Source organism: Zonotrichia albicollis, chromosome 21 (assembly GCF_047830755.1).
Source record: "Zonotrichia albicollis isolate bZonAlb1 chromosome 21, bZonAlb1.hap1, whole genome shotgun sequence".
In the NCBI taxonomy this organism is placed as follows: domain Eukaryota; kingdom Metazoa; phylum Chordata; class Aves; order Passeriformes; family Passerellidae; genus Zonotrichia; species Zonotrichia albicollis.
In genome coordinates this window covers 6,718,250-6,737,385 of record NC_133839.1, presented here as the reverse complement: position 1 = coordinate 6,737,385, position 19,136 = coordinate 6,718,250, and the positions used below count along the sequence as shown (strand labels likewise).

The 19,136-nt window shown below is 46.3% G+C and overlaps 1 protein-coding gene across 27 annotated transcripts in view; it reads left to right on the top strand.

Annotated features, from left to right (window-relative positions):
* The window catches only part of DNM1 (dynamin 1), a 64,709-nt gene that overhangs the window by 24,807 nt on the left and 20,766 nt on the right, over positions 1–19,136 (top strand). For 20 of the 27 annotated variants that reach the window (XR_012583466.1, XR_012583468.1, XR_012583465.1 and 17 more), the window contains exons 5-15: positions 304–402; positions 1,079–1,239; positions 2,088–2,230; positions 2,309–2,444; positions 3,541–3,608; positions 4,606–4,744; positions 12,653–12,739; positions 12,910–12,980; positions 13,431–13,482; positions 14,693–14,704; positions 15,966–16,079. Coding sequence is in view for 14 of the 27 variants with exons in the window: in XM_074556601.1 (XP_074412702.1) it covers positions 304–402; positions 1,079–1,239; positions 2,088–2,230; positions 2,309–2,444; positions 3,541–3,608; positions 4,606–4,744; positions 12,653–12,739; positions 12,910–12,980; positions 13,431–13,482; positions 14,693–14,704; positions 15,966–16,079 (1,082 nt within the window). In the remaining 13 variants the exon portion in view is untranslated. Of the gene's footprint in view, positions 1–303; positions 403–1,078; positions 1,240–2,087; positions 2,231–2,308; positions 2,445–3,540; positions 3,609–4,605; positions 4,745–7,949; positions 8,089–12,652; positions 12,740–12,909; positions 12,981–13,430; positions 13,483–14,692; positions 14,705–15,965; positions 16,080–19,136 lie in introns of all 27 variants that reach the window. The other 7 variants (XM_074556597.1, XM_074556611.1, XM_074556602.1 and 4 more) reach the window with 3 other exon arrangements.

The following is a 19,136-nucleotide window of genomic DNA, read 5'->3' as shown; positions in this document are numbered from 1 at the left end:
CTAAATAGTTGAAGGATTTTCTTTCCTTTAATCATTTGCATTTGGCCTAGAAAGAACTAGGAAAATATACAGTAAAATCCTTTTCTGCTGTGGCATAGCTTGTGCATTCAGCAGGATACAACTGAGAACTGATCTTGATTTTTGTCTGTTTTGCTCTTGTGGCCTCTTGTGCAGGATGGGAGCTGTAACGTGTGACTTCAAGAGCCCTTGGGTAGCTGAGTTGGGCAATCTTGTAAGCTCTGTGAACAGACAAAATAATGCATGAGTCATTTGATCAAGTGTGTTTGTGGTTTTTTTCCATAGGCCAACGCACCATTGGGGTCATCACCAAGCTGGATCTTATGGATGAAGGAACTGATGCACGAGATGTGTTAGAAAACAAATTGCTTCCCCTCCGTAGGGGTAGGTTTCCTTGTGCTTTGCCCATGATCTCCTTCCTCTGTTTTCCCTCTGTGAAGTGTCCTGGCCTCATCCTCTTCCTTCCTTCCCTTCTTATAACATTTCTGACAATTTGTGGTTAAGCCATCTCTGTTCCAGCCTAGAAGTGAGAAAAGTTGGGGAACAGGGCTCAGTCATACTGTTAACAGGAACTTTGTAGGTATTTAAACCTTGATATGTTGTCCTAGCAGAAACACAGACTTATGCTCTTATTTTTACTTTCTCTTTCCTCCTTTCATCAAGGCAAGCTGTGAAAGATGTCTAAAACACTCTGCTTGCTGCCTTTGTAAAGAGATTAAATAATTCTGGGCTGTGGTACTTGCTGTGGCAAAAGTACCTGTGCTAAGGACTCATAAAAGGAGAGTCTGAAATAAATGAGACTGGAGTGTGCTTTGTGTTAGGGGAACAGTAACAAATAAGCTAATTCTCTGTTCCATACTCATTGTTGTCCTGCATACCAAAATATCAGAACCTGGGCCATTCAAGGAAAGTCTAATTTTAAACTCTTCCCATTGCCCCTAATAATGTGTTACCACTAGAATCCCCCTTTTGTAATGCTGCTGATTGAGTAACTTCCTTCTCAAGTCTGAGTTTTATTTACATCCTTGCAGCCATCTGATCTCTAACCCCACTCTCCCAGGTTACATTGGTGTGGTCAACAGAAGTCAGAAGGACATAGATGGCAAGAAGGACATTCAGGCAGCTCTGGCTGCAGAGAGGAAGTTTTTTCTCTCCCACCCAGCCTACAGACACATGGCTGATCGCATGGGAACCCCCTTCCTGCAGAAGGTTCTGAACCAGGTACTGTCCACAGTCAGGAACTGCTGCCCGTGGTGTCACTGGCTCTGAAACACTGAGGCCAATAATGGAGCTTGCACCCCAAAGGCAGAGCACTGATTTATTCTTTCACTTTCAGTAGCTGGTTTGTGGTATAATACACTATCAAAATGCAAGATCTTTCTGGCTAAATTAAAAGATACCTTCTAAATTCTAGTGATCTCTGTACCTAGCAGTATTTATGTGATACTGATAGTTATTTCCCATCTGTTGAGACTATCTATTTTTTCATATAGCAGCAATTTACTATTGCTTCTTCTGCTCCCTTGAAACACTCTCGGAAGTAAAGAGTCTCCTATTTCTCCTTATTCAGATATTCATCTTCAAACTGGAGTTTCCCACAAAGCTGTGCTTTGTGGAAACCTCTTATTAGAGCCTTGTGAATGGTTTTGCCTCCTTCCACCTTGCCTTTTCACCCTTTTTTGTTTGACAAAAGGCTTTACCACCACATTGGGTGTCAATGAAGTGCTAATCTGAAGGCAGAGTAGCCTTTACCGTCGTGTAAAAAGCAGATGCTAATACTTTAATGTAAAGTTTATTCTTGGGTTTGGTTTGTGTGGATGGGAGTTTTGCACCATACTAGAAGGTAAACTGAAGGTCAAGAGTAGAGGGAGCAATAGGCAGGAGCTGGGGAGGGGGAATACCTTCAGCTCATCACTGATATTTGTCTTGGGATAGACATTTTGTTACGACCACACAGAGGAATTGAACACAGAGAGGAACTTCCATCTTTTTTGTAGTGTGGAGGCAGGAAACTCTTCCCAATAACTACCTAGAGGTTTATTGTCATCTTAAACCTTCTTCTTGTGCAGCAACTGACCAACCACATCCGTGACACGCTGCCAGGGCTGCGGAACAAGCTGCAGAGCCAGCTGCTGTCCATTGAGAAGGAGGTGGAGGAGTACAAGAACTTCCGCCCCGATGACCCTGCTCGCAAGACCAAAGCTCTGCTTCAGTGAGTGGCCTCAATGTCCCTCCCTGGAAAGGCCTGCTCAGCAATGAGTTCTACTTCATGCCCTTGGTTTTCTTTCAGGATGGTCCAGCAGTTTGCTGTGGACTTTGAGAAACGCATTGAAGGTTCTGGAGACCAAATTGACACCTATGAGCTGTCGGGAGGAGCTCGGATCAACCGCATCTTCCACGAGCGTTTCCCCTTTGAGCTGGTGAAGGTACTGCTTCCCCTTGCTGCTGACATGCACTTTTTGTTTCCTGTTGTGTGTTACTACTTCTGTCTGTCTCTTTACTCACTCCTCTTGCTATAGTTCATCAGTGGACTTTCTCTTCATCTGCTTTGTTTAATGCTTTTCTCTTTTATCACCTTTTTTCACTTGTTTGTCTCCTTTATTGGGATCTTCCCATAGTGCTGATTTTCCCCTCTGTCCCTGTTTTTGTGACAGAACTTAACTTCCTCTGAGCTAAATGACTGTGTTTTTTGGACTTGATTCCTAGATGCTAAATTGAGTGTGAAAAATCACTTTAACAGAACCCATAGTAAATCAATGACTGAATGCCCTCACAAAGCTACTGTGACTGAATTTCCTGTGGAAGGAATGATGCTGAAACTCGTAGTTCTTGATCCTGAGCATCAGACTAGATCTAAAGTTGGACTCATAGATACCTAAGAAGCAGGAAAAAGAATTGTAGGTATACCTGGGATTACTTCTGTCTGGCCCCTGTCAATGGCCTAGAGGTGGGAATGGTATGGAAACTGTACTCACCTCTTAACAGTGGAAGAGGATTTTTATTGAAATACAATTTCCTTGGATGGTGAAGTACACTAACCTGATCAGGAGGGGTACTGAAAGTCTTTTTATAATGTCAATTAGAACAAACTTAAGAGCAGATCTTTCTGCTTTAATATTTTTTTACATTGGCTTTCTTTTTTCACATTTGAATAAGATGAGGCCTTTCTAGTGAAATAAATATCCTTCCTTGTGTTAGATTTACAATTCACACAAAATGTTTTATACATTTGTGGTCTTCACTGAAAAAGCTGCTGCCAGGATCTCATGCTAAATGTTGGCAAACCAATTTTCTTTAGAAAGCCATCTAACACTTCAGTCCCAGTGCTTTACCTCAAAGAACCTTCTTAAGAGCAGCTGGGGCATCTGTAAATGGAGGCCCTTAGCTGGACTCTGTATCCAACACTTGGGCTAAATCTCATGTGTCACATGGTAGTGCTGGCATGGGACCTCTTCTCTTCAAAGTCTGCTGCTGTGTAAATCAGTTTCAGAAAGTTTCTGATGGAATTGTGTCCTGGTGCAGATGGAGTTTGATGAGAAGGAGCTGCGGCGGGAGATCAGCTACGCCATCAAGAACATCCACGGTATCAGGCACGTATCACACACAGGCACAGCTCTGGCTGAAAAGCCTTGTAAATGCTTCTAGACCTTCCAAATGGAGTTGAAGACTTCAGAGGTACGGTAGGTCAGCCAAAGGGAGGGATAAGCTCTGGCTTGAATCTGGGAATAGGGACAATCATTCAAGAGTTTTCTTTTCCCATGTGGGAGTCACAGAAGCCTACAAGGTAAAAGTCTGGGTGTCTTCACATCTTCTCCATCCTTTTGGGGCCTTTACATAGGAAAGGGTAGGAAGAGGGATGCAACCCCATACTAGTCCTTTGTTTAGTTAAAACTAAAACATTGATTTTCACACTAACCAGCACTTAGTTGTTCAAACAAGTGTTGGTGCAGAGCCTGTCTTCCCCTAGAGATTTGAGGGAACACTGGTGTGCCCATCACCAGGGTCCCACTGGCCCCACATAGTTAGCAAATAGATCTGTATTCCCTTCAGTGTGAAGGTGAGTTGTCAGAAAATTCAGCCCTGAGACCCTGAATTGTGCTGCTCTTGGGAAGGTGCCTATTGGAGCACACAGGGATGTGAACAAACACTGACCTAGATTTATTTTCATTCCTTTCTCTTGGTCAGCTACCAGCTGAACTTGATAAAGGGTATCACATGTCAGTGTCCTAGTCTTTAAGAAAATCTTCCAGAGCAGGTCTCATCTTTTCCACTACTCTGAGGTTAAATACACTGTGAAGGGGTCAGCCCCTGCCACCCTTAGGCTGAGGTGAAATGGTGACCTGGCTATTGCTGTCCAGCTAAGGTCGATTTTGCCCTCAGCACCTCCTTCCTTGCAAGTGCCAAGCATCCCTCATTTGTAATGAACTTCAGTCAGGGCTTTTCCAGGGGATGTGACACTTCCCAGCCCAAATGTCCTGGGTTTTGGTGATGGTGGTGCCTGCTCCAAGATGTGTGTGTAACTCTGTGACATTCTCCTTGCCCCTTCTCCCCTTCCTGCCTTGTCTTGTCCCCACCCTGGGTGTTTAGAACCGGTCTCTTCACACCTGACATGGCCTTTGAGACCATTGTGAAAAAGCAGGTGAAGAAGATTAAAGAGCCTTGCCTGAAATGCGTGGACATGGTCATTTCGGAGTTAATCAATACTGTTAGACAGTGCACCAAGAAGGTAACAGAGGCAGCATGGAGTTGGCACCTTCCACCTGCTCGCTGGCTGCGGCGCAGCATCGTGACCTGGGCAGGGACTTGCCTGCAGCCACACTTGGTGTTTTCACCACCTCCTCAGCATGACTAGACCTGAGCAGAGCCAGCCTGGAGCGATCCAGCCAACAAGCCAAACAGAAAGGAAGCCCAGTGGAATATGTGCTATGGCCCTGCTGCCTGAATCTTTTAGAGCTGAGGCATTCTGGAGATGTCCTGACCACCCCTTTGTCTGTAGCATGACTCCTGGTTCCTTTGAAAACCAAGGGTATTTCTCTATGGCTACATTTTTCTTGAAATTTAATATGTAGGTTTATTTTCCAAGCCAGAGACTGGGATTTAAATTTTGTGCCCTCTATTCTTGTAGAAGTGAGAGGATTAATCCCAGAGTTGCCCTGGGGGATGTATGGGGCTGAAATTTAGAGCTACAGCACTTACAGTTGTGGGTTGTATCCCAAGGAAACGTTCCTGTGGTGTTTGGCTTGGTTTCTGGCTGGTTTGGTCCATATCCTGATCTGGAATAGCAGCACATGGCTGAGAAGAAGCAAGTTAGAAATGTTCATCAGCCTCTGGGCTCCATCTGTGCTCTCTCTCAAGAGAGAGGACATCAGGCTTTGCCCTCTGGGATCCATACTGGTGTTTTTGGGGTTGAGGGTGGGAGGCCTTTGGATGTGGCAGCTTTTGTTTTTGAGGTTGGGGTTGAAAGGAAGCAAGATGACTTGTGCCATTCTTCTCAGCCATGACTTGCTGCTTCAGGCAGGGCTGGGTGCTGGTGGAAAGGCACCTCAGTTAGGACTAGGTGGGCTCTGGAGACTGGAATCACCACTGGCTTTTCAGGTGCAGGTAAATGGGCACTGCAGGAGGTTTCCACAGAGTCTGACCCCCCTCTCAGCAAGGGTGGGGACAGGTGCCCAAGTGGTGACACTTGCCATCCTTGCACAAGTGCCTGGTCCTTAGGGCCGAGAGCCTCTGCAGAAGGGCTCAGGCGTGCAGACGTGCTTTGCCCCCCAGGACAGACTGGGAGAGCAAAGTGGATGCACTGAGAGGTTGCTCAGGTTTCTAGAGTGCTGGAGGAGCTTCCTTTTTCTGTCCTGCTGTCCTCTCTTGGGGTGTGTGACTGTGGGAAGCACCCAGAAAATTGCCATTAGAGCCTGTTGACAGGTAAGCACAGGCCCTCGGGCTGCCAAGTATCCAGAGTCACCTGCTAACTGGATCAGAAGGGCCCTCCTTTTTCATGCCCTCTGAAGCTTCTTTTGATTTGTTCTCCATCCATCAGTTGCTATTCAAAACTGCCCATTGATTCTTTCTCATTGCATCCTTTTTTTCTTCACTTCCAATTTCTTATTTCGTTGTTTCTTTTTCATTCCTCTTTTTACTGATAATTTCAGAATAAACCCTCTGTTTTGAAGGCAGCAGTTCCTCAAGTGATCAGGTGGTGGGTACAACAGGGTGGGAAATATGGGAGGAGAAGAGACCAGATGGATGGAAGGGAAATATCACAGACTCAGGAGTAAAGGATTCCATTTCAGCTTGGATCCTACTGCTAAGGTGTTCATGGTTGACTTCAGTTCTGGTTGCTCTGTGTGTGCTGTAGTAGCCATGGTTACAGTTTTGTTTATGAAGAAACGAAATACTGTCATTCAGGTGATACTCAGGTATTGTAAGGGACTAATTAAAAAAAAAAAAAAAATCAGACTTCCCGTGAAGTGTGGTGAGATAAACAGCATAACTTGAGCTTGGCTGGGCAACTGGATTAGTAGGAAACCTCTGCTGGGTCAGAGGATGTGAACTGAACTCTGGAAATGCTTTGCTCAAAAGAGGCATTGTTGGCACCTGTAGAAAGACCCTTAGGTGAATCCAAATCCTCTAACTTATTCCAACTCTTTGCTGCTTAAAAGGCAGAATGGTTGTACATCCCCAATACGTGTTGAAGAGTGTTTTAATTCTGGTGTTGCTTGGGGACTTGCAGGTGTTATCCACAGAGATGTGAAAGATGAGGTGAAGGAGTAAATACCTGATTTACATGAAGGGGTGGTTATTTATTGCCATCCTGGGATCTGTTGGTAGCTGCAGGCACCCCAGGTGTGGTTATAAACTGCAGCTTTAGAAAAGCAATATGCCATTCCCATGCCAAGGGGATGTTATTCCTTGAAGGCACTGGCAAAGTAATGGCCCATGTAAGACAAGTAACTCAGGCTGTGTAACAAAGAGCAACCAGTAGAAGCTCTGAAGTATTAAAAGAAATGCTGAAAAACTTTTTTTTGGTGCAGTAGTCTTGAATTGGATTGATCTTGGCTATATTTTAGTAACTTTAGTTTCTGTGAACTTTCTGTTCTTTTTGAGTAGAGCCATTGAGAACACAGACCACAAAATATCAGTGGAAATTGATAGTTCCTTAGGAATCACAGCAGGCCTATGGTGGGTCTGATGCTGCAGGTATAATGGATGCTTTGTATAGCTGTGGATGTCCTGTAGCACTTTTGCATTTTCCTAATTACTGGGTGCATCTGCTCTTACTGAGGAAGCTGATGTTGCAGGGAAGGTGGGTGAGATGAAATAATGTTCTGTAAGTGGACTGGTTTGCTCAAATTCCTGAAACTGAGAGACATCAGCTCAGTTCTGCCAAAGCAAGGTGCAAGTGGCAGACCTTTGAGGTCTTAGCCTGGCTCCTGTTCAGGCTTCCTGCAGCTGGAATAAGGAAAACTTGGAAGGGGAGATAACTATGGTGGGAAGGAAAGGGAAATAAGATAACGAGAAATGATAAATGGTGAACCTCTAGGAAAAGGGACAGTGGCTCACTGGCAAGAAGTTGTGTCTTGAAATCCAAAGAAGCTTTCCTTCAGGAGGTGATCACTTGATCCCTGGGGGCTCCATCCATTCATCTTGCTCCTGACAGCTCACCATTTCACCGGCCCAGCTGCTCCTACCTCATTCCCCCTTGGACACTTCCATTTGCCTGTAGACTCTCCTGATACTTGGCAGTGCACAGGCCCCATAGCAATGCTCACCTGGTTCAGTAAACTAATGGAATGAACCAAAATCTCACTTCTCATTTTGCCTTGTGTTTTCTCTCTTCTCCCTCTTCCTTCCTTCTTTCTTCCTCCTTCCTGCTCTTTCTCTGCTTTGCTTTCTTCTTCCTCGTTGCTTCCTCCCACCCTTCCCCTGCCATGCAGAACGGGTCTCTTCACGCCTGACCTCGCTTTTGAAGCCATAGTGAAAAAGCAGGTGCAGAAGTTGAAGGAGCCAAGTCTGAAGTGTGTGGATATGGTAGTGAGTGAGCTCACATCCACCATCAGAAAGTGTAGCGAAAAGGTAAAGAAACAAAAAATCGAAGAAAGGTCAATGCCCATCCCCTTCCCACACACTTCCATGCTGTTTCTCCACACACACACACACCAGGAACTCCAGCAAATCTAGAGAGAGAAAATTGATATAACAATGCATCTAGAGGAGAGCAGCAACCTGCAGGTACAGGAGCAGTTTAAAGGCAGGCCAAGGGGAGTGGGTGACAACTCTTCAGCTGAGCAGTGAGCTGGGACCCAGTGCGTTACTCTGACATAACCTTTTCCTCTGTTTGGCTCAGTGTGGACCAAACTCTTTGTAAGACCAATTTGCTGTATCATTACCTGCAAATATGGAACTTCTTAGTTGTTATTTTTAGGACCCCCTTAAATCCAGGTACCCTAGAAAAAGATGAAAAGGCAGAAAAAGACCTCCCACCCCCACAGCATGAGTGGTCTGCAGTGCATATTGAACCATGGCATCTACAGAACAGCAGCTGATTAAAAGTTTGAGGTGCAAGATGTTCTGCCAGAGACATTCAGACTTCTGAGAAGAGCTTTTCCAGGCATTACACCCTCTGCATCATTCTCCTGCTGATTTCTCACTCCATGGACTATGCTCAGGGGGAAGTAGTGTGATGCTTTTCCTTGCTTGCTGTGAACCACAGGAGGTGGGGCCTGAGGGCAGCAGCCGGTGGAGAGTGACAGGGAAGGTGTTAAATCCTTCTTGGAGGCTGGGGCAGGAGTGGCTTTGGTTCCCGGGCTGGTTCCTTCCAGGAGAGGGCACCACATGCCTCCTTTAAAAAAAAGGCAGATGTGGCAATTGGTGTTTAATTTACCAGCGAGGGGCCAGGATCATCTGGCACAACAGAAGTGTGTTCTGGAAACTGAGTTGGAAAGGAATGTTCCATGGGCTATTTTAGGACTTGGAAATTATGGTTTCCTTCTTCCAGGGTTACAGCCAGGCTCACCAGCACTTTGGTGAGCCCTAAATTGGGAAGGAGGGGAAGATAAGAATTTATGTGAGTTCAGAGTAAGGCAAAAGATGAGTTAATAAGGTCTGGCCCAGAAATGCAGAGCTCATTTCCACCTCTGTAAGAACTCATCTTTGACATGCCTCAAGCTCTGCCCAGTCTGTTTCTTGAGGAGTCCTGCTGTTGCCATATTGTGGGGTCTGATCTGAGGCAGAGCAACTCCTTCTCAGTCTGTTTCTAATGTGGATTTTTATTTTGATGGGTGTGATTGCTTTCACTGTGTTCTGTATCCAGCTGGTGATGTCTGCTCTGGGTGGGGAGAGAGAAGGATGATGATAAAAACCCTAGGGGTGTTGATTCTAGTTTCTCTGTTGGACCATGTCATTGGAGTGGCTGGATACCCACTTGCTCTGTGGATTTTTAATCCATGATGTGATGGATGACCCTGTGAGGATATTCCAAGGTGATGCAACCTGGGTGATCCTGTAAGGAAGGTGATAGTGACACTGTAGGAGACTAATGGTGTGGTTAAAGCCAGAGAGGCAGATGTTAGATGTAAATAACTGCCTCAGTGAAAACACATAGCACCAGTACTGGAAGAAAAAAAGGAAGACTTTAGAAATGTTTTAAGTCAAATGTCTGCATGTAGTGAGAAGGTTAATCTTGCCTGTACCTCCCTCTGAAAGAGTAGAAAGAAAGAAAAGGCCACTTAAGGATTACAGCTGGACTGAGATGGGTTCTGATGCCATAAGGTAGTAGCAGCACAGGGACATTAGTTAATTTGCAATATTTATTTTGCATGTTATAGCTCTAACTGCTTGACATGGACAAGAGCATGTGCTATTAGGGGAAGCATCTGGAAAAGGCTACTTTAGGACTGATGCTAATTGTAAGGTAATACCCAGCCTGCCATGTGGACTGATGCTGCATCTAAAAAGATTACAAAAACCTTTAAATTCACCAGAAGTCCTGCAAGGCTTCTGGAAAGAAAGGCTGCTTGGGCTAACACCTCTTGAATTAGCTTAACAGTCCTGTAGCCTTGGTTTGTTGCTGTCCTGAACTGTTGTGTGTTATTGTTTATGTTCTCTCACAATTATTTCATTTCACCACAGATGGTGAAGAAATCATTGTATGTACAATTGATAAAGCTGTATAGATTGAATACTTTGAGACTATCAAAGAACACAGAAGGTGACAAACCCATCTGTGTTCACAGTACAGTTCTCCTGTATGAAAAGTTGGCTATTAGAGAAAGCTGAGGGCTGAAGAAGACAGCTATTAACAGCTGTCCTGTGATTCTGAGCTTCTTCCTGTTGGAGGGTAGCTCCAAAAGCAGCAGAAAGCTGGTATGAGCATGCTCCCTTACATTTAGGAAGATAATGTTCTAGCTAGTGTTTTTCCAAAAGCAGGAACCTTCTGTGCCAGACTGCACTGCAGTGTCTCACAAGTGCAGCAAAGTCTTGCAAGTCAGCAGCCCTTCAGCTGAAGGTTGATCTCTGGTGTGCTGGCAAGGACTCACAGAATCTGCAAAGAGGGGAACTAAGGAGCATTGGGACAAATTGGTTTTCAAAGAGGGCTGTAAGCTTGTATTTTGATTGAACAGGAAAATGATGCTAAAGCAGGATGGAAGCCCCACTGAGCTGGGACACGATCCCAGGCTGACAGACTTTACCCCTCGAAGGGTCGCCTGCTCTCCTGTCTTTCAGAGTCATGGCATTTCTGGGTGCTGTTTGTCCTGCTGGTGATAACTCCTTGCCCCTCTACACCCTGTTGCATGTTCCTTGGTGGTGTGACATCCTGTGGCTTGTTTATCCTTTTTCCTTGCCCACCCTTGCTGCTCCTGTGCATGCTTGGGGTCAGAAGCTCCTGCATGGGGACCAATGCTGCCAATTTATTTTCGCACATGGATGTTGCTGGATGAGCTGGGTTCTGAATAAACCACTACTTGTTTTGCACTTTGTGTGCATTTGAACTGGTTGGGACTGGGATGGTGGAGGGAGGTTTCGTGTGGTTTTTGTTTGACTCTGTTTGTTTGTTGATTTTATTTTTTTTTAATTTGAAGCAAAGAAGCTGAGACTTGCTTGAAGGTTTTCCAACTTCCTGTTTTTTTCTGTTTGACATAACTTGCCCATCTATCCTTTGCCAACCCCCCAAAGGAAACAGGAAGCTTTCCCTGTCTGTCTCTGAAGCAACCAGCTGCCTGAACCAAAAGATCATGGAGAACACCCAGTTTTTGCTTTTTAGATGAAGTGGTACTAGGGAACACAAATTCCACTTTTTTCCTGCCTCTGTGGCCTTCAAAAACAAACTACACATTTAAAAATAGTGTCAGATCTAGTCCAAATTCCAGTTCTAAGCTATTGCAACTTGTTTGACTGCAAGGGAGCTCAAAGAGTTTGAAACTATTTGTTGGCAGATGTTAGGAATATTGGTGGTGGTTAGTGTGGGATCTGGCTTCCAGAAGTGTTGCTGCGCATTTTGAGACTTCTTTGTAGCATGCTATAATTATGTATTCCAAAAAAAAAAAAAGGGTAAACCAGTTTAAGAAGAAGCTTTCATAAACTGGAGGACCAAAACAAATGCAGTACATGTCTTGGGCAAATGAAATACTGTTTGACATCATAGTCAAATTAGAGATAATATTTTAAAAAAACAGGGAAAATAGTTCCACAGGGGATAGGTGAAGTAGGGAAGAAAGGGCTGAATTCTGGATCTGGAAGTTTAATTTCATTTGGCTGTACTGGGCTTGACCTGAGATGCAACAGTTGTTGCTGTAGGGATCACTAGAGGTTTATGACTGTAGGCAAGAAGGCAGGAGCTGTGTGAAACCCAGAGGGCTTTAAAGGTGCTGGTTCTAGAAGTGTAACTCAGGTATTATCTCTGTAGATAATCTTCCCTTGAATCACAGCTACCACAGTCCTCCTGCTTCTCACTGTGGGCAGGAGAGGATTCACTCCTCAGTAATGTGGCAAAAAATGTGCTGTAGATGCAATGTGAGCACAGGTCTGTTATGTAATCCTGCCCCAGCACAGGTAGAAGCAGCTGGATGCCCAGAGCTCGGTGTTTCTTGGAGACCTGAAGCCTTGAGCTGCTCAGATCCTGTGTCTCTGCTTGCAGATGTGGGAGAGAGACAGATGCTTTTGCTTAGTCCCTCAGCAAACAGCGACTGAAATCCACTTCACTTCCTAGAGGGCTTAACAGGTTGTAAGAACAGGCCATTCACCTCCTTAGCTGCTACAGTGAGATGCTGAACATCTAGGGAAACAACTCATTTAAGTGGGAAAAACCCACCAGCAAGAAGCAGTGCAATTATTTCTGGGGTTTGCCAAAAGCCTCATGACAGGAAGATTGTGGTGAGTTTGGAGCAGGTCTCTGGTGAGACAGAAAGGTTGCTGCAACACTGAAAAGGGCTTTTCTCTAAAGCCCAGAGCAAGCAGAAATTAACTTTGCCTGCAACAGACCTCCAGGAACTTGGAAAAATCTGTCTGCAAGTCCAGCTTTCTAGAACTTCCCTTGAGAATATCTGGTAGCAAGGTGTATGTGTGCATGTGTACATGTGGGGGGCTGCAGCCCCCTTTTTACCTCCCTTTCCCATGTGCACGTGTTTCCTCTCTCCTGCAGCTCAGCCAGTACCCTCACCTGCGGGAGGAGATGGAGAGGATTGTCACCACCCACATCAGGGAGAGAGAGGGCAGGACCAAGGACCAGGTGGGGATCAGGAGTGTGTGTCAGGGGGGAACTGGCTGGGGGACACCTTTTGATGATATCCAAGTTTGGCCTGAGCCAAGGGGTGTGTGGCTGCAGAGGGGATTGGATGAACAATGCTCTGTGTCAGCAGGGTCAGTCACTAACCTCCTGTCTGTGTCTCTCTTTGGCAGGTTATGCTTCTAATAGATATTGAGCTGGCTTACATGAACACAAACCATGAGGATTTCATTGGCTTTGCCAAGTAAGCACCCACCTCCTCTTGTCTCCTCTCCTCCGTGTGTGTTCTGTCCTGTAGCTGCTCCAGTCAAGGGGGTGCAGAGGCCCTGGGGCAGATGCTGTTGTCCCAAGAATGGTGCAGCTCTCAGTCTTGCTTGTTTTTTTCAATGGCTCTGGACTGCAAGGCTGGGATGAGAATAGAGATGCCTGGAAGGGGGTATTACAGTATTAGATTTGTGTCAGAACAAAAAACCCCAGCAGCTATGGAGGGTTAGTGACCCAAATGAGCTTCATGTGGGAGTGAGAAGATGAGTAGTCCAGGCTGAGAGAGCAGATGACACAAGATTGGGTTATTAAGGCTTGGTAGCCAGTACTGGGGGGCCCCAACTCACTGTAGCAGCTATCCAAAGGGAGGGGAATTCAGGTGATCAAGAAGAGCCTTAGAAGTTTTGAATGTCTCTGCTGTTGTTTTCAGTGCTCAGCAGAGGAGCAGCCAGATGAGCAAGAAGAAGGCAGCTGGTAACCAGGTAGGCCAAGTTCCATCTCCTTCACTGCTGCAAGGAGGACATGTTTGCTACCTGGGAGCTACCAGGTGGACAAGTGCTGGGCTGGATGCAGCACTGCTCCAAGTTGTTTTGTTGTGTTGCCTCTTTTTTGTTGTTTTTAACTCATCAAACTGTTTATAACTGGAGGATAGTGGTTTAGGCTACCTGCAGTCAGGAAGAACTGAGCATCTGGCAGCAATGGAGGGCAATGGCAGCTTGATAATCAAGATCTGGTCTTGCTTTTCTGGTAGAAATCCCTATTAATTAATGTTCTGTAAATTCCTGTTTGTTCAGCCCCTTCACTAACTGTGCCAACTCTCCTGCCAAGGTGAGAGGTACAGAACACCAGGTCTGAACTGTTACAGAATTGTCCTTTCTAGTTGTCTTTCCCATGAGTGGTATCTGCTTTCTGAAAAGAGATTTCAAGAGAGTTCATGGGCTCTTTTTCTGAAAAACTTCACTGGAAGTGTATAAATCTCTGTACAGGGAGAAAGGGTGATGATGACAGCCCTGGCTGCAGTGGGTATGTATCAGAACACACCATGGGAGAAGACAGCAGTGGAGGGGAGGACTTCCCTTAATCCTCCAGGAGCTGTAAGGAGTGTACACAGAATTAAAAAGAGAATAATGACACTGTCCCAGATTTGCTGGGAACATGGCAAGGCTATCTTGGCTAGAAGATCTTGGAAACAAAGCCTTACAAGCAGCTTCATAGAGAATGGAAGCAAATGCTTTTGCTTAGTCTTTTAAAAAGACATTCACTCCTGACATCCATCTTCATAACAGAATGTTGGCCACCTCTCCCTGGACATGACATTGCAGAGTGTTTCAGATTGTTGGCAGGCAGGTGTCCTCAGCAGGTTGGGCTGGCCAGCCAGCCATGTTGGAGCAGCTGTAGGGAATCCCATCCTCTGCAGTCCCTTCCAGTAGAGCTGAGGGTAGAAGAGTGCAAAGGGCAGACTCCGGATCTACCTCTAAAGTGCTTTTGCTTTCCCATTAGCAGATTTATTTTGGGATGGGGGTTGCTTGTGTTAACACCTGGGGTAAAAGATTTGGTACCAGCCTCCAATTTATTTTATTTTATTTTTGAGCCTCTCTTCTCCTGCTCCAGCTTTCCTGGTAATAATCTCTCCTCTCTTTGCTCCTCTCCTGCTCTCTGCTCTGCTGCTGTTGCTATGGTTCCCCTTTGCAGGATGAGATCCTGGTGAGTAGAAGGCCACTCAGCAGGGTGTGCTAATGAACATTAATGTTGCATCTGGGAAGGCAAAACCAGGGCATAAACACATTATTTTCTCTGCTGCCGAATGGGGAGAGGAGGGCAGCTGGCATTAGACACAGATGAAGCAGAAACGAGGTGGAAAGGTAGTATGGTGAGGAAGAATTCAGAGCTGCGGGTACATCTTTCGAGTGGGTGGAGATAAAAAGCAGCAATCCAAGGATGTGTAGTTCTGTTCCACTGCCCCCTCCTGTCCACACGGAGAGTAGGACTAGCTCGAGCTTAGAAGGCAGGAGCTGAGCACCCGAGGCTCCTCCATTTGCCTTTCCAGAGTAAATTACCAATTAAATGATCCTGTACCTCCAGGGCAGGTAACCAGGTAGGCCACCTGGGTAGGTTGCTCACACAATGCAGCCAGCAGAGACACAGTGCAGTCTCATGGTTTTTCCATGCCAGGAAGTTTTCAGCAAGCATATTCACACAGCACAGTACAAATAAAGCCTGCAGATGTTTCTGGGTGTGAATAGTGCAGTAACAGTAAAAGCTAAGGTCTTTAAGCTGATGCATACCTGCATTTGATTATGGCACGTGTGGGGTTCTGAACTAGCACCTGGTGAATAGGAGTTCCCTAGAGAGTAATGCCTGGCTTCTTTACAGACTAAACTTCTAGGAACTTGTCTTGCCCAAGATTAATATGACTGCCCAAATACCTGGGTATGCTCAAGTCCAGGGTACTAATTCCAGATGCACCATTTTGTTCTGTTGTCCTTAGTGACTTCTTTCACTAAACTAAATTCTTTCTGGGGTGCTTGGTTGTGTCCTGAGCTAGTTCCCCCTACTCTGAGTTGAGTGAAGCACTCCACACTTGCACAAAGGTGTGCTGGTGTCCTGGTTTCCTCTAGGTGTGGCCTTTTCTGGGTGTTTTGCTGTGATTTGGTGCTTGTAGGTTGTGCCAGTGTCCAAGGCACTCCTGATGTAGTTCTTTCTGTATCTCTTTCCTCTTGGCAGAGGGTATAATGCACAGCACTGCCAGATTCCTTCCTGCCTCCTTTTTATGCTATTCCTGGCCCTTTTGGGGCAATGACCTCCACTGCCAGTTAATGGAGGGCTCTTCTGGCAGCAGCAGAGAGCACCATGTTCCTTGTCTTTCCATTCTGCTCTGCATGCAGGGATACCCTTGGATCCCTCCTCTGTCACCTGAGGCCAGCAATGATTGTCCCTGTTAATGCTCACTGCTTCCACCCCCCAGGTGATCCGGAAAGGCTGGCTCACCATCAACAACATTGGGATCATGAAGGGTGGCTCCAAGGAGTATTGGTTTGTCCTGACAGCAGAGAACCTCTCCTGGTACAAGGATGATGAGGTGAGTAGCTCAACTCTGCTGGTTGAGTGTCAGGCATCTGATGGGGACTTGAGGTCACTGGGTATTACAGATGAAACTTCTCAGTGCTGTCTGCAGCTTGTGACAAGCTGAAACTATCCTTGAGCCAGGCTCCCCATGGCCTCAGTTCTGCTGAGCATTTCAGAATTGATGTGAATGTGGCTTGTTTGACGCACAAGGAGTAATATTTATGCTTGAAGTTCTGACTTAGTGGGAAGTTGACAGGCATTTGGAATGAATTTGACCTTCATTCGTTTTGCTGTGGCAGCTGTGATCATCAAGGGTGTGATGGGTTAGTTCCAAGATCTGGACTTCTAGGCATTTGTGGGGCAGCAGTGAGTTTTCTGAAGGCACGTGGCAGTGATTTCATGCATCTCCTGGTTCCAAGAAAAAAGCTTTCTCAGAGCAAAGCAACAGGAGCTGTGGACCTGAAGCTCTAGCTCAGGTGCTGGCTCCTTCTGACTTCTAGTAAATTCTTTAATCTCACCCAGATCCAGCTCTTAAACATGCAAAGTAGGAATGTCTTTTTATTGATTCTATATTGAGCCTGCCAATATAAAAATAACATATTTAAAATGTTGTATTTAAAATTGTTTGAGTTGTAATTGGTCAGAGTTCTGCTGATCAGAAGTACAGTGATGTGTGGAATACCACTGATGGGAACATGGACCTACTCTGTAGAGTTGCTTGATAATCTTGAATATTAGCAATTCTGGCAACATGCTGTGATGTGTTTCTGCTTCAGTGGGAATTGTTATAAGCAGACAGAATCGTTCCAGCTGAAATCACTGTCAACAGCATCTTGTTTCCAATGCAAGACAAAGGTAGATAATTGTCCCTTTTGATTACTTTGAAAATAGAAAGAATAGCTGGATGGTTCTGGTAGGGATGTGATCGAAAAGTTTAGTCCCCTCAATGTGCTGGGAGATGAAAAATGTCTGGTATGATGTAGTGGTAAGCTCTGAGTTGATTAGGGCTTCTGATTGCAAATGAAGAAACTTCTCTGCCTCTTACTGTGGTTTGTGTCCCTCAGGTGTTCTGAGGCACTCACTATTGTGTCTGGGAGCTGCAGCCAGGACTGGATTCTTGTCTAGTTGCTATCAGTGGGCCTGTTTTCTTCTCAGCAGGTAGAAATGATGACAAATACAGTGATGAATCAGCCTCTAAATATTGCTTTCTGTATGGAGATGACTGCTGTGCTGCTATGGATGAGCAGGCAGCAATTTCCTAATTAAAGAACCAGGCTTTGAAATGGCTTTCTGTAAATCAGTGTGTCTCTGCTGTAAGACCCCTGCCCTTTGTGTTCAGAGTTGCTTGGGGAGGCTTCCCTCTCCTCTGGGCTTCATATGCAGGTCGAGTGGTTATAAACATCAAGTAGTTTAATCAAAGCCAGCTGCTACATCTGTATTACAGAGATGATCAGAATTCCCTGTTCTTCCCCCAGGGAGTGGGAGGGAGGGCGGTCTGCAGTGGGGATGTATAAACTGTTGATAGATTCCAGTTGCCTGGGATGGGGATTGGACCTCCCTCCCCTCCTGAGGGAGGGCAGCCTTGGGGGTTGATAGCAACTGGAGGTCTGCACCATTTCCCTTCTGCAGAGCTGCCTAATGAAAACAGTTCCCTGCCAGCCCCTGTCCCTTAAACACAGAGAACCAGCACCAATGAGGTCTGAGCTGCCTCTGAGAAAGGAGCCTTTGTTTTCAACTGAGTGGGAGCAGGGGGGAAAGGGAAGCGTGTGTTTTATTTGCTTCCTCCCCAAGTTCAACTCCTTGATCACTGGCTGTTGTGAGGGAGAAAGGAAGCAACGTCTGCCTGCACTCAAATATCGAATCAGGCTAAAAGTTGGTGCATTTGATGGGCAGCTGGGAGAGCCTTGAGCGTGGGGATTCCCATCCCAAACCTCAGCCCTGCATGGAGCTGACTCAACACTCAAGAGCTGCTCTCAGTGCATAGTCCCCTGTCAGACAGGGGATTTTTCCTGTCTCTCCTTCACCAGTTCAGGAGAACTCATGTCCTCTTCATGTCCTGAAACAATATCATGTGTTTTTACCATGGTTGTGCACCATGGTCGTTCTGTGTTTCAGCTCTGGAAGGAAGGGGGAGGCTGTCTGCCCCACCCTGCAGTCTTGTGGGCTCTCTTGTCTTAGTTCCCCTGTGCTCTGGCTGCTTTCCAGAGGGAACAAGGAGGAAGCTGAATCTGCCTTTTGTGGATGGAAGCGCTGGTAGCAGAGCTGTGGGTGCTGATGGGGGAAGGAGCAGGGTGAGGTGGTGTGTGCTGGGCTGAGGGTGAAGGCTGGGGCAGCACCTCTGGGGCCAGCAGGGCTGGGGACACTGCCTCTCCCTGCCCTGTCCCACAAGGCAGGACCCAGTGTCTGTGGAATGAAGACATCTGGACCCCATTAGTGAAATACCAGTCTTTCCGCAGCGCTGGCTTGTTTTTTTTCTCTGCCTCTGAAGAAAGGAACTGAAGCTTAAAATGTCTTAAAGGGCCCAGCATTACATGTTAGCAGGGATATATGGCTGTGGATGCTCTGGAGGGGCCTGAAGGAGTGTGCTGGGGAATGGGAGGGGAAGGAAAGAGTGGGCCAAGCGGGGGTGGAAAGTTGGCTCCCCACTCTGCCTGGCTGCCAAGAGCATGTGTGTGTGCTCCTGGGCTCTCTGTTTTTCTTCCTGTCTCCTTTCAATAAGTCAAACACTGGCCCCATGGAGAGTGGCCCCACAGAAAGCTTGGCCTCCCAGGACCTGGCGACCCTCCTGAGCTACCTGCATGTCCTGAACCCTGTGGGATCAAGCTGCAGGCCAGCAGTGGGAAGGAGAGGTGGGGAGGAGCCTGCTCTGGCTGCTGGCAGTACAGAGTGAGGTTTCCTTGCTCAGGGAGGCCATGGTATCCCAGTGGAGCAGCAACAGAGCACACTGGCTGCTCAGCAAGCACCACAGTGGACATGATACAAGAATTTGATTTGAATACTCCTCCTGCCCAGATTCCTTATGAAATACACAGTGCCTGTGACTCTACAGGGCTTTCCTGGCTGCTGAAAA